General features: G+C 37.8%; 1 protein-coding gene across 8 annotated transcripts in view; it reads right to left on the reverse strand.

Annotated features, from left to right (window-relative positions):
* The window catches only part of DYNC1I1 (dynein cytoplasmic 1 intermediate chain 1), a 367,030-nt gene that overhangs the window by 334,515 nt on the left and 20,261 nt on the right, over positions 1–12,254 (reverse strand). For 5 of the 8 annotated variants that reach the window (XM_077123350.1, XM_077123387.1, XM_077123313.1 and 2 more), the window contains one exon: positions 9,162–9,221. The exons of the other annotated variants lie outside the window; for them this stretch is intronic. In XM_077123350.1, the coding sequence (XP_076979465.1) occupies positions 9,162–9,200 (39 nt within the window). In that variant the 5' untranslated portion in view covers positions 9,201–9,221. The remainder of the gene's footprint in view (positions 1–9,161; positions 9,222–12,254) is intronic. 8 annotated transcript variants of the gene reach the window in all.

Below are 12,254 nucleotides of genomic sequence, written 5' to 3' on the forward strand. Positions count from 1 at the left end.
TTCCTACTGTATGATCAACCGATTCTACTCCAGGCATTTACTCTAATAAATGAAAACACATATTCATAAAAAGGCTTGTACAGAAATATTCATTTCAGCTTTATACATAATAGTAAAATATCAAAAAGATCCCAAATATCGATCAAGTGGAGAATGGATGACCAATCTACAATGGAAGACAACTCAGCAATTAAAAAGAACAAACAACTGATTCTTTCAACAACATGGATAAATTTCAGAAACATTATGTTGAGCAAAATAAACCACACACAAGAGAATAAATGCTGTATAGTATTATTTATATGAAATTCAAGAACAAGTGTAAATAATCTATAGGGATGAAAATCAAAATAGTTCTCTAAGAGGAGAATAGGTATGACTAGAAATGTGCATGAAAAAAATTATCGGAGGCATCATTCTAAATCACAACTGGATTGTTGGTTAGATGTGTGCATACATTTGTTACAACTCATTAAATTATATATTTAAGATTTGTGCTTGTAATGTATGTAATTAAATCTTATTAAAATGTTTAAATATCAACAGTGAAATATTGAAAGGATTCACCTGAAATTGGAAATGATTTTTAATGAAACAGGGATTCTTGTACCACCATTGCATTTGATATTATTCTTGAGTCCCCAGACAGGTGGATAAATTAAGAAGAAAATAATCACATAAGGAATAAATTTAATTCATTCCAGGATGACATGATTTTATACACAGAATATCCACAAGATTCTGCAGATAAATTAGTAGAACAAATATACATAAGTTGAGCAATATTGCTAGATGTAAGGTCAAAATTTACAAATCAACTGTATTTCTACAGAGTAACAAAAAAGAGGAATAAAACATTTCTAAAGGTTACTGATAACAGTAACATTAAAAATATAAAAAAAGGGATCTATGAAGATGGTGATAGAGGCATACTTTTAAATCTCTATAAATGCACGCATAAAATCGCAAAACAAGATAGCAGCGCCCAGACCAACAGATAAGATATACTGAAAACTAGGCTACAGTATAGCCTCATGAAACCCAAAATATGAGTAGGGGACAAACCATGGCCAAAGCTTGAAAACCTGCATAATGTCAGCATCTGTGCAGGAGGAAGCAGAGGGAAACAACGGAGCTTTGACAAACCTAAGAATGTTACTATAGAATTCCAGAATAATCACCAGATAATAGAATTCAAAATAACCTATACACACTCACTCAAAGACTCAATGGCCTCGGGTGCACGGGTGGTTCAGTGGTAGAATGCTCACCTGCCATACAGGAGACCCGGGTTTGATTCTCAGACCATGCACCCCCCCAAAAAAACCAACAAAAACTCAATGTGACAACAGAAACTCAAGCTGGGAGGGTCTGCATTTCCAAAAGAGCGTGAATACAGGCGGGGCTCAGTAGTCTGAAGGGCGGAAGTAGTCTTGGTCTTATGAACTCCCCAAACTAACCAGCCAAAGCGTCTGTTCGGAAAAGGGCTCACCCCAAGGAAGCCACTGAGAGTAAAATCCAGATTGGTTAGACAGGGTTACGGAGGAAAAGGAAGGTCCAGGTAAAAGTGGAAAGAGGAAACATAGACTGGATATCTTATATAGTATACTCCCTTTACATTTGAGTAACTTCACCACAATAAAAGAACAATAGATGTAGGAAGTTAGAATAACTGTCTTAAACACACGTTCCTTCCAAAAATTGAAGAAAAATAATTCCATGCAAAAATGAGCAACAGAAAATTTGGGGGACTAAATCCCTTAAAGAGAAAAAAGAGAAAAAAAAGACAATGAAGAACCAAACAACTTTTTGGATGTTTTCAGAATAACACACTGAAAGGCTTGGGGGTGGGGGTGGGGTCTCTAATCTTATATTTCAAAATAGCCTTAAGGATTTTTAAGAAATTTATACAAGATATGAAATAGCATATTAGAATTAGAAAAATTTTTAAATGAGGTGATAAAACTGATTAATTAATTAGAAACAAAAGATATTTTCAGAAATTAAAACTAAACTAAAAGAATAGTAGAGGGAATACATAGGTAATACATTAAAAGAAATAGAAGATGAAAAGGAGATCAACTTAAAAATGTAAGATTTTGAGAAAATATAACAAATAAAATGAATAATCAAAGAAATTCAACATCTATAACAGAAGTGTCAAAGCAATTGGACTGCATTAAAATTAAAAACTTCTGCTTATCAAAAGATACATTAAGAGAGCAAAAAGGAGTGTCAGAGAGTAGAGGGAAGATAACTAAAACACATAAAGCATGAAGGACTTTTGTTCAATAAAGTAGGTGTCCTACAATTAAATAAGGAAAAAAAAACCAACTAAAAAAAATTGATCAAAAGGCCCTTAATGAGCATTTCCTAAAAATGACATTACAAATGCTCTTAAACTTGAAATCTGTTCAACATCAGTACTCTTCAAAATAGAACCATGATTAGATAACATTACTTACCCTGAGAATGGTTAAGAAGAAACAGACTGAAATTCACAAATACAGCTGGTAATGTAGAATAACAAGAACACTCATATATAATATTCTTATATGCTATTTATATAAGTTATCCAAGCACTTCAGAAAACTGGATAAAACTGACCATATGTTATGTCTAACTATTTCTTATGACTCACCACTTTCCCTCCTAGGTGTAAACCCATAAGAAAAGTAGGTGCATGTACACCAACATTATATGAAAGCATGTTCATAGCTGCACAATTAATACCTTCAAACTAGAAACAACTAAAACATCCACTAAAGTAGAAAGGCTGAACAATCTGTAGTATATTCATATTATGAACTATTATGCAGTCATACAAATAAATCAACTATACTGTGTTCAGCAACATGAATGAATCTTGCAAATAAGTTAAGCAAAGGAAGATATAAAATAATATAACTGTAATGACTTCCATATAAAGTATCATTTCACAGTGATTTATTTTTCTCCTTCCTTACCAGAGCCTAAGGGGATCTATCTTGGATCTTCATCATGAGAATCTGGTGGGGTTCTTGAAGGAAAAGTCCAAGAGAGTATGAGGTTCCCCCCCAAAATGTGGCCACCAGGAGCTGTTTACTCTCACAGTAGCCCTCACTCAGTCTCCAGCAATTCATCAACATTACCACTTAAGCATTTCTACCATTTTTATGCCTCCCACAGCATTGACTCCAGTTGAGCAGATATCATCTGCAACTTTCTGGATGTACCCGAGTCTCCAGATTTCAGATTGCCTTGAGCGTGGAGGATTGCCCCGCAACCTCAGGATCTAAGAAAAGTAATTTATTTTCAGTTTTTCCAGCTTTTTATTGATTCAGGGATGGAAATGAGGACTTCTAAGCTCTTCATATTTTGGAGCGGAAACCAGATGTCTCAAGAAAAAAGATAACTTCCAAAATAAATCCAAAGCAAGCACAAGGAAGGCACTAATAAAGAGAAGACCAGAAGTTGATGAAATAAGCTACAAATAACTGATAATGCAAATCAACCTGAGAAAAAGTTGGCTCATTGAAAATTTATAAACATCTAAAATGACTGATTAAGAAAGAGAGAAGGCACAAATATAAGACTATTAGGACTGAAAAAGGTGGTGTCTCTTACAGATCTTCCAGGCATTAAAAGTAAATAAGAAGAGGGCGGGCCACAGTGACTCAGCAGGCAGAGTTCTCCCCTGCCATGCTGGAGACCCAGGTTTGATTCCCGTGCACCTGCCCACGAAAGAAAACAAAAACAAAAACAAAAGCAAAACTTAAAAAAAAAAAGTAAATAAGAAGATATTAACATAAGCAATATTATGCCAATAAAAATGACAATTTAAATGTGATATGGACATATTTCTAGTCAATACAGCTTACCAAAACTGACAGAAAAATGAATAAAAATACCTAAACAGACTTATAATGCTCAAATATTTGCAATTTCTTTGGTGCAAATATTAAATGATTTAAACCATTCATTTAAAACCTTGTCACAAAGAAAACGCCAAACTCTGATGGAAACGCAAGCAAATTATATTTAAAAGAAAACAACAGGTAGTACAACATAAGAAATAACTTCAATATATCACAAATATTTTCAGTAAAATGAAAATTCCCATCAGCACTTTTCAGTAAAATGCAAGTGTGGGAGGAAGAATGCATGTGTATGTTGGGTTGATGGGAATTGGATATTTATTAGCGATTTTTGATTGTCAAGCAAATAAACCCCATTCATACTGTTTTCAGAAATCCATGGCACACATGTATTTTGTGAGAGGCAAGACTTTCTGCACTTATCAAAACTAAGGACAATAGGTATTTCCTTTTTTATCTGCAATTTTGAGTGTGGAGGAAGAAATACATAGATGTAGAGAAAGTTAAAGAAATTCAAGTGGGGTGGGGTCAAGAGGCTCTCATGGCAGTGTTGGGGGCATCAGAGAGGGAGCCTAACGGACTGTTCCTGGTGCATAACTTTGGATATTGTAAATGCTTCCCTGGCTCGCTGGAATCCATCCCATTATCTGAACTACGGTCTTCAACTTTCTTATCAAATCTGTGAGCTACACAACAACATTATAATGAAATCCATTTCTATTACAGAGTTCAGAAGTACACTCATCATGCATTTCCTTACTGCTCTGAGGTGATATTGCCTAGAAAGTACCAGCTCCTTCCACAGCCATTTATGAGGCATTGTAGTACCCTCTGAAATCCCTCATTATTAGTTCCAGCATCTGCCATTCCAAGATCAGAGTCCTGGCCTATGGAGAAGACATGCATTTCGTATCTAAAGACACCACTTTCCCTCCTTCAGTGGACTGAATTATGTTTTCCAATTCAGACACGTTCTTGATCTCTATCTGCATTCCTGTGGGTGTGAACCCATTGTACATGGGATTTCTTGAAGATGTTATTTCAGTTAAGGTGTGGCCCAACTGAATGAAGGTGGGTCTTATTCTGGATTAATGGAGTCCTTTATAAACAGAAGAAATCTAGACATAGCCAGAGGAAGCCATGGAAAAGAGCCAGAAACCAGAAATGGAGGGAACCAGGAAGTCAATCAAACCTGGAAGAGAAAGGAGAGGACATCGCCATGTGACGGGAAAGCCAATTAACCCAAGGATCGCCGGCCATCTGGAATGCGGCCACGGACCCTGGGAGGAAACGAGCCTTCTAGCCAACACCCAACTTCTGAAACTGTAAGCCAATAAATTCATATTATTCAAGCCAAATTCGGTTAATGGTATTTGTGATAGCGGTCTAGCAAAACTAGGACACGTCCGCTACTTTCTACCACATTAAATCTCTCCACTGGGCTCTCTGCGAGCCTTCCATTCTCATTTAGGGAGACTTTATTATCTAATTCATGACTACTGGGAGAACAATCCTCAGGACACAAGTCTTTTCCATTCCAAGTAGCAAGTACTCCCTCAATAGAGTGTATCACAGTTTAAGCCTGATCATGTAACAGAACATCTATTTCTGTTTCACAGCCCTGACCAATTGTAAATACAAAAATGACAGTTTTCTAGCATTGCTGTTCATTTTTACCTATTTTGCCCAATTTAGAACTGGTAAGGATATTAGAGAGGGATTTGATATTGGTTTGTAGTATAAAAGGTACTTCAACACATGTATATATTGCATTTCAGTCAGACTTCTTCAGTTCTAAGAACTTTATGGTAAGGTATTAAACCTGATTTCCAGATAGAATCAAACTAGTCAATTCTGTTGATTTCTTACTTGAGAATGCTCCTGTTATTGTGCCATTTCAAGCCTTCCAAGTTGGCTTTTGTGTGAAATATTATTAGCTTAAATAAAATTCAATGGACAACACCGGTGTCCATCATGGCAGCTCCCAGGCCTTTTCTTACTTCTCTCTCTGAAGGATCCAGAGACCCTCAATAAACTGAAGTTAGAAATGTCTTCTGGCTCTGGCTCATGCTCTGTTCAGAAACAATGTGTTCCACAAACATCACAAGTTTCAGCAGAGTCAGCACTTGTCGAGGTGAGTATCAACCCTGCCTCCTATCTGTTCTCCAGGATTCTTCTGAGGATAGCACTACCTTCAAGTATTCCATATCCCTTTCTACTCTCAAAAGATGGCTGGGCCTTAAAATACCCTGAGTCACTTTAAAGCTGGAAAAATTCTACTAGATAAACTTCCCTTCTCATTCTCTACATACATGAGTCCCTTGTAGTAAAGACATGTAAAACCAAAATTCCTAACTAGGCAACCTATGATTTCCTGAACTCAAAGTGCAATTTATTAGTCAAACTTTTGTTTCATGCATGAAAAAAATTCATAACTTCTACATATTGTATGCAAAATGTTATGATTAACTACACCTAAGGATTCCAAGACATGGATTTGCCTGTCTTTAATCAAGATAAGTTTCCTACTGCTACTGTAACAAATTACCACAAACATAGTGGCTTGAAAAAACAAAAATGTATTATTTTACAGTTTGGAGGTCAGAAGTCTAAAATCAAGATGTCAGCTGGGCATTCATTCCTTCTTGAGAGTTTGGGGGAAATCCATTTCTTGGCCTTTTTCAGTTTCTAGAGGCCACCTCCTTGTCTTTGGCCCCTCTCTCCCCCCCCTCCACCTCTCATTTCATTATCACATATCAATACTATTCACTCTGCCCTCCTGCCTCCTTCATATAAGAACCCTTGTGATTAGATTGGACCCGCCTGGATAATCCAGTATAACCTTCCCACCTCAAAAATCCTTAATTGAATCATATCTGCACATTCCCTTTTGCCATGAAAGGTTGCATCTTTGTGGGTTCTGTGGATTAGGATGCGGCTATTACTCATCCTTCAACAATCCCTGAAATCATTGATCTCAGAATGATCTTTCTAAAATATATTCCCTTTTGTGTTGCCCCATTTTATAAATGCCATATACCTTTTATCTTAGATTATAGGTTTACTTTAATAATGCCTTATCCCTTGGTCCCTGAGGAATTACTAAGGACAAAGCTATGTAACCTAATGCCTGAAGTTCCTCCCCAGTTCCAGACTATGGGCACTAGCACACAGAAGATGTACTGGGACTGTGGTTAACAACCCACAGAGGCTAACACCCAATAATGCCTTTCTTAGCCTTGGCTTACCAAAAACAGAGAGCCTGAGGAGAAAAGCTTTCTTGCCAGTACCTCATTGGAGAGTGATCCAAGGAGCAAGAAAGAGACAAGAGAAGTGAAGCAGGGAAACCCAGTAAAAGGGCGTGCTTCTGAGTTGGCTACCCCTGCTGTTGATCAGTTGCTCAATTAAATACATCTCAGAATCCTCCACACGCGTGAGCACACACACACACACACACACACACACAGGAAAAGCAGGTAAGCATTTATCTCAGCTCTTCTCTCCCATTCATCAAGCATTGCCTCATGGGCTTTAATACCTCTGCACTACTCACTTGTGCAGGTGTAGGTAGCTTTCCCAGTGACATTTCACGTCACAAGATCAATAGTAAAGCCTGTGGGAAGTGGGGGTAGGGAAGGTGATGCCAAGATAAGGTTCTGTTAGGTTCTGTGTGCATGACATTATCTGTGGACAGCATTAGTGGTCACAATAGCAGGTAGCTAAAATGGAAGATAAAGCTAAGAATTTCTGGAGTGAGTTATGAGAAGTAATTGGAGGAGTCCATCCCTTCCTCGACAGAGAAATCTCCCTCAGTAAGTGTAATCCATCACAGAGTTCCCCACAAAGAGAAGGCCAGAGGGAAATTTGTGAGACAGTTTAGTGTCCAAGGGTAAGTTAAATGAGTTATAAACCCTACAGCAGTTGCACCCAAGGCTGTAATTGATATGAATTATCTCCACCCTCCACCTCCTATTCTAGAATTCCCTCTGTGCTGCTTGTCTAGCTGGGTCACACAGTCATTCATATCTGAGGGTCTGAGCCCTGAGTTGTTTTGTTCTTGCCTGGCCATGGTTGTTGCAATTACCTGTTCGCTGTTATCACAGAGCGCAGAAATACAAAGTAACTCCTTAAGAACCCCTCAATTCCAGACATACATTTTCCTGTCCCTATTATGTAGCAGCAAGTTTAGCTTTTCATTGTAATCAGAGTTGATTGCTCTTGCTAGTAGAGTAACAACATTCTTTCCCTTGATGGTCCACTGGCATGAAAAGCCCCAAATTACTAGCTGGTTATTATAACTTCAAAATTAGAGGAATCTTTAACTGTGTCCCAAAGGATAAGCAAAACTTGTCATCTGCCAAAGCCTAAGTTTGCAGGAACTAGAATTCAAAATTCCACAAATAGGTCATTGGGGTAGTGATTAGAGAAACAATTCGGCATTTTCTTTTTGGTTCTCGAACCCAGGTATTCCAGTTTTGGTGGACACAACATGTTGGTTCAGTGCCCCAATCCTGCAGTATTCTTTCTGAGTCAGCACATGAGCCAAGTCTTTAACCTGCCATTTCACTATTTAACTTATTGGCTGCCTCTGGATATTAATGTTGCCAAAGAAGACACTAGAAGAGGGTAGGTAAACCCATTTCCAAGGTAGGTGATCATTTCCAATAAGGACAAATCATTGACCCCTCCAGGGCGGAAGGTGATTGAATATAATATCATCCTGTCACCAAGTGGCTTGCTGGTTGTCTGGAGCCATTGCAGGTTATTGGCAGGTTGGACATTCAGCAGGGGTAGAAGCTAGCTCATCCTTGAGGAGAAGGATCCCATGTTATAGGTCCTATGCATACCATCCAACCCTGACACACTGGCCATGCTGTTTATGGCACTATTGTGCTGGCACTGAGGAAAGAGGCAGCTGAGAGGGACAGGACAAGTCAACCTGCCCACCTAGCTGTCAAAAGCTTCCTCTTTATGGTAAATACAAAACTGCAAAGTCTTTGTGGCCACAAGTCATCCATCCGTCCACATGCTTCTTCCTTACTATAATTTCCAAGCTTCCTCCTTTCTTCCTTACTTTAATTTCCAACCTTCCTCCTTTCAGACACATGACTCATTAGCTAAGCTATTTGATACTTCCCAAGAGTCTGTATATCTATACCTCAGGCCACAAAGTGAATGTTTGATTGTATAGCTTGCAGCCCTGCCTATTATTTGCCTTCACTGTTGTCTTTTAGCAGCACCTCTGAGTGGAGCCAGAGTGTGGAATCAGCGTAATTTTAGCTAGCATCAACATATTGCACCTACCCATTTTTGAATGCAGACATGAGTTATTTTCTTCCTCATCAGTTGATCATAAGTAACCACCTGTAATGACAGGTATGAGTTGAGGAGGAATCACATAACAGAGATAGAAAAAAAGAAGTTCGGGCCATTTGGAGGGAACTACATTTCCTTCCTCAAACCATGTAAGATCAGACCTTAGTAACTGATCTAGGGGCAAAAAGGGGAGGCAAAGATTTATCTTGAAGTTAATAAACATCATATTGCAAGGAATCTGCCTCATGTAAGGTCTTCTCATGGTCTCTAAGTAAAGGAAGATTGGTCTCTTCTTGCAAGGAGAAGAACTGCTTCTCCTAGTCCAAAGGGTACAGTGGCCCTGGGGGTTTGTTCTAGGTTGCTAGCTGCCGGAATGCAATATACCGGAAATGAATGGCTTTTAAAAAGGGGAATTTAATAAGTTGCTAGTTTACAGTTCTAAGGCCGAGAAAATGTCCCAATTAAAACGATCTATAGAAATGTCCCAATTAAAACGATCTATAGAAATGTCCAATCTAAGGCATCCAGGGAAAGATACCTTTGTTCAAGAAGGCTGATGAAGTGCAGGGTTTCTCTCTCAAGTGAAAAGTACATGGCGAACATGGTCAGGGTTTCTCTCTCTTCTGGAAAGGCATGTGGCAACACGGTGTCATCTGCTAGCTTTCTCTCCTGGCTTCCTGTTTCATGAAGCTCCCCGGGAGGCATTTTCCTTCTTCATCTCCAAAGGTTGCTGGCTGGTGGACTCTGCTTCTCGTGGCTACATCGTTCTGCTCTCTCAGAATCTCCTTTTCTCTGAAATATTTCCTCTTTTATAGAATTCCAGTAAACTAATCAAGACCCACCCAAATGGGTGGAGACATGTCTCCACCTAATCCAGCTTAACATCCACTCTTAATTGAGTCACATCTCCAGGGAGATGATCTAATTACAGAGTCAAACATACAGTACTGAATAAGGATTAGAAGAAACAGCTGCCTTTACAAAATGGGATTAGGATTAAAACATGGCTTTTCTAGGGTCCATACATCCTTTCAAACAGCACAGTGTTGAAGATATTGAGACACATCAATCTAAATATCACCATCTCAGTTCTCAGGTCCCATTATTTCCTAATTGGGTCTCCAATTTTGATACTGATGATTTGTTGAGATCATTCAAACAGTCTCCTTACGATTTGATCCTGATCTGCCCTACAGGTTTAGAAAACTAGGGTTTATTTAATTGCTGTCAAAGAGCCCTCAGGCTTGTGCAGAAAGTCTCAAGTTGGCCGTTAGATGATCTAAGCTTATCACTTTCTTTTTTCAAGACTTTCAATGCAGTTTTTTTCTTTTTTTTTATTAATTAAAAAAAATTAAATAACACAACATTTAGAAATCATTCCATTCTACATATGCAATCAGTAATTCTTAATATCATCACATAGGTGTATGGTCATCATTTCTTAGTACATATGCATCGATTTAGAGAAAGAAATAGCAAGACAACAGAAAAAGAAATAAAATGATAATATAGAGAGAAAATAAAAATAAAAATAAAAAGTACAAAAATATATAAGAAAAAAAAACTATAGCTCAGATGCAGCTTCATTCAGTGTTTTCACATAATTACATTACAATTAGGTAGTATTGTGCTGACCATTTTTTTTTTTTTTTTTTTTAGAAATCATACCATTCTACATATGCAATGAGTAATTCTTAACATCATCACATAGATGCATGATCATCGTTTCTTAGTACATTTGCATCGGTTTAGAAGAACTAGCAATATAACCGAAAAAGATATAGAATGTTAATATAGAGAAAAAAAAATAAAAGTAATAATAGTAAGAACAAAACAAAACAAAACAAAAACCTATAGCTCGGATGCAGCTTCATTCAGTGTTTTAACATGATTACTTTACAATTAGGTATTATTGTGCTGTCCATTTTTGAGTTTTTGTATCTAGTCCTATTGCACAGTCTGTATCCCATCAGCTCCAATTACCCATTATCTTACCCTGTTTCTAACTCCTGCTGCACTCTGTTACCAATGACATATTCCAAGTTTATTCTCGAGTGTCGATTCACATAATTGGGACCATACAGTATTTGTCTTTTAGTTTTTGGCTAGACTCACTCAGCATAATGTTCCCTAGGTCCATCCATGTTATTACATGCTTCATAAGTTTATCCTGCCTTAAAGCTGCATAATATTCCATCGTATGTATATACCACAGTTTGTTTAGCCACTCGTCTGTTGATGGACATTTTGGCTGCTTCCATCTCTTTGCAATTGTAAATAACGCTGCTATAAACATTGGTGTGCAAATGTCTGTTTGAGTTTTTGCCCTTAATTCCTTTGAGTAGATACCCAGCAATGGTATTGCTGGGTCGTATGGCAATTCTATATTCAGCTTTTTGAGGAACCGCCAAACTGCCTTCCACAGTGGTTGCACCATTTGACATTCCCACCAAGAGTGGATAAGTGTGCCTCTTTCTCCGCATCCTCTCCAGCACTTGTCATTTTCTGTTTTGTTGATAATGGCCATTCTGGTGGGTGTGAGATGATATCTCATTGTGGTTTTGATTTGCATTTCTCTAATGGCCAGGGACATTGAGCATCTCTTCATGTGCCTTTTGGCCATTTGTATTTCCTCCTCTGAGAGGTGTCTATTCAAGTCTTTTTCCCATTTTGTAATTGGGTTGGCTGTCTTTTTGTTGTTGAGTTGAACAATCTCTTTATAAATTCTGGATACTAGACCTTTATCTGATATGTCATTTCCAAATATTGTCTCCCATTGTGTAGGCTGTCTTTCTACTTTCTTGATGAAGTTCTTTGATGCACAAAAGTGTTTAATTTTGAGGAGCTCCCATTTATTTATTTCCTTCTTCAGTGCTCTTGCTTTGGGTGTAAGGTCCATAAAACCACCTCCAATTGTAAGATTCATAAGATATCTCCCTACATTTTCCTCTAACTGTTTTATGGTCTTAGACCTAATGTTTAGATCTTTGATCCATTTTGAGTTAACTTTTGTGTAGGGTGTGAGATATGGGTCTTCTTTCATTCTTTTGCATATGGATATCCAGTTCTCTAGGACCCATT

Source organism: Tamandua tetradactyla, chromosome 1 (assembly GCF_023851605.1).
Source record: "Tamandua tetradactyla isolate mTamTet1 chromosome 1, mTamTet1.pri, whole genome shotgun sequence".
Lineage (NCBI taxonomy): Eukaryota > Metazoa > Chordata > Mammalia > Pilosa > Myrmecophagidae > Tamandua > Tamandua tetradactyla.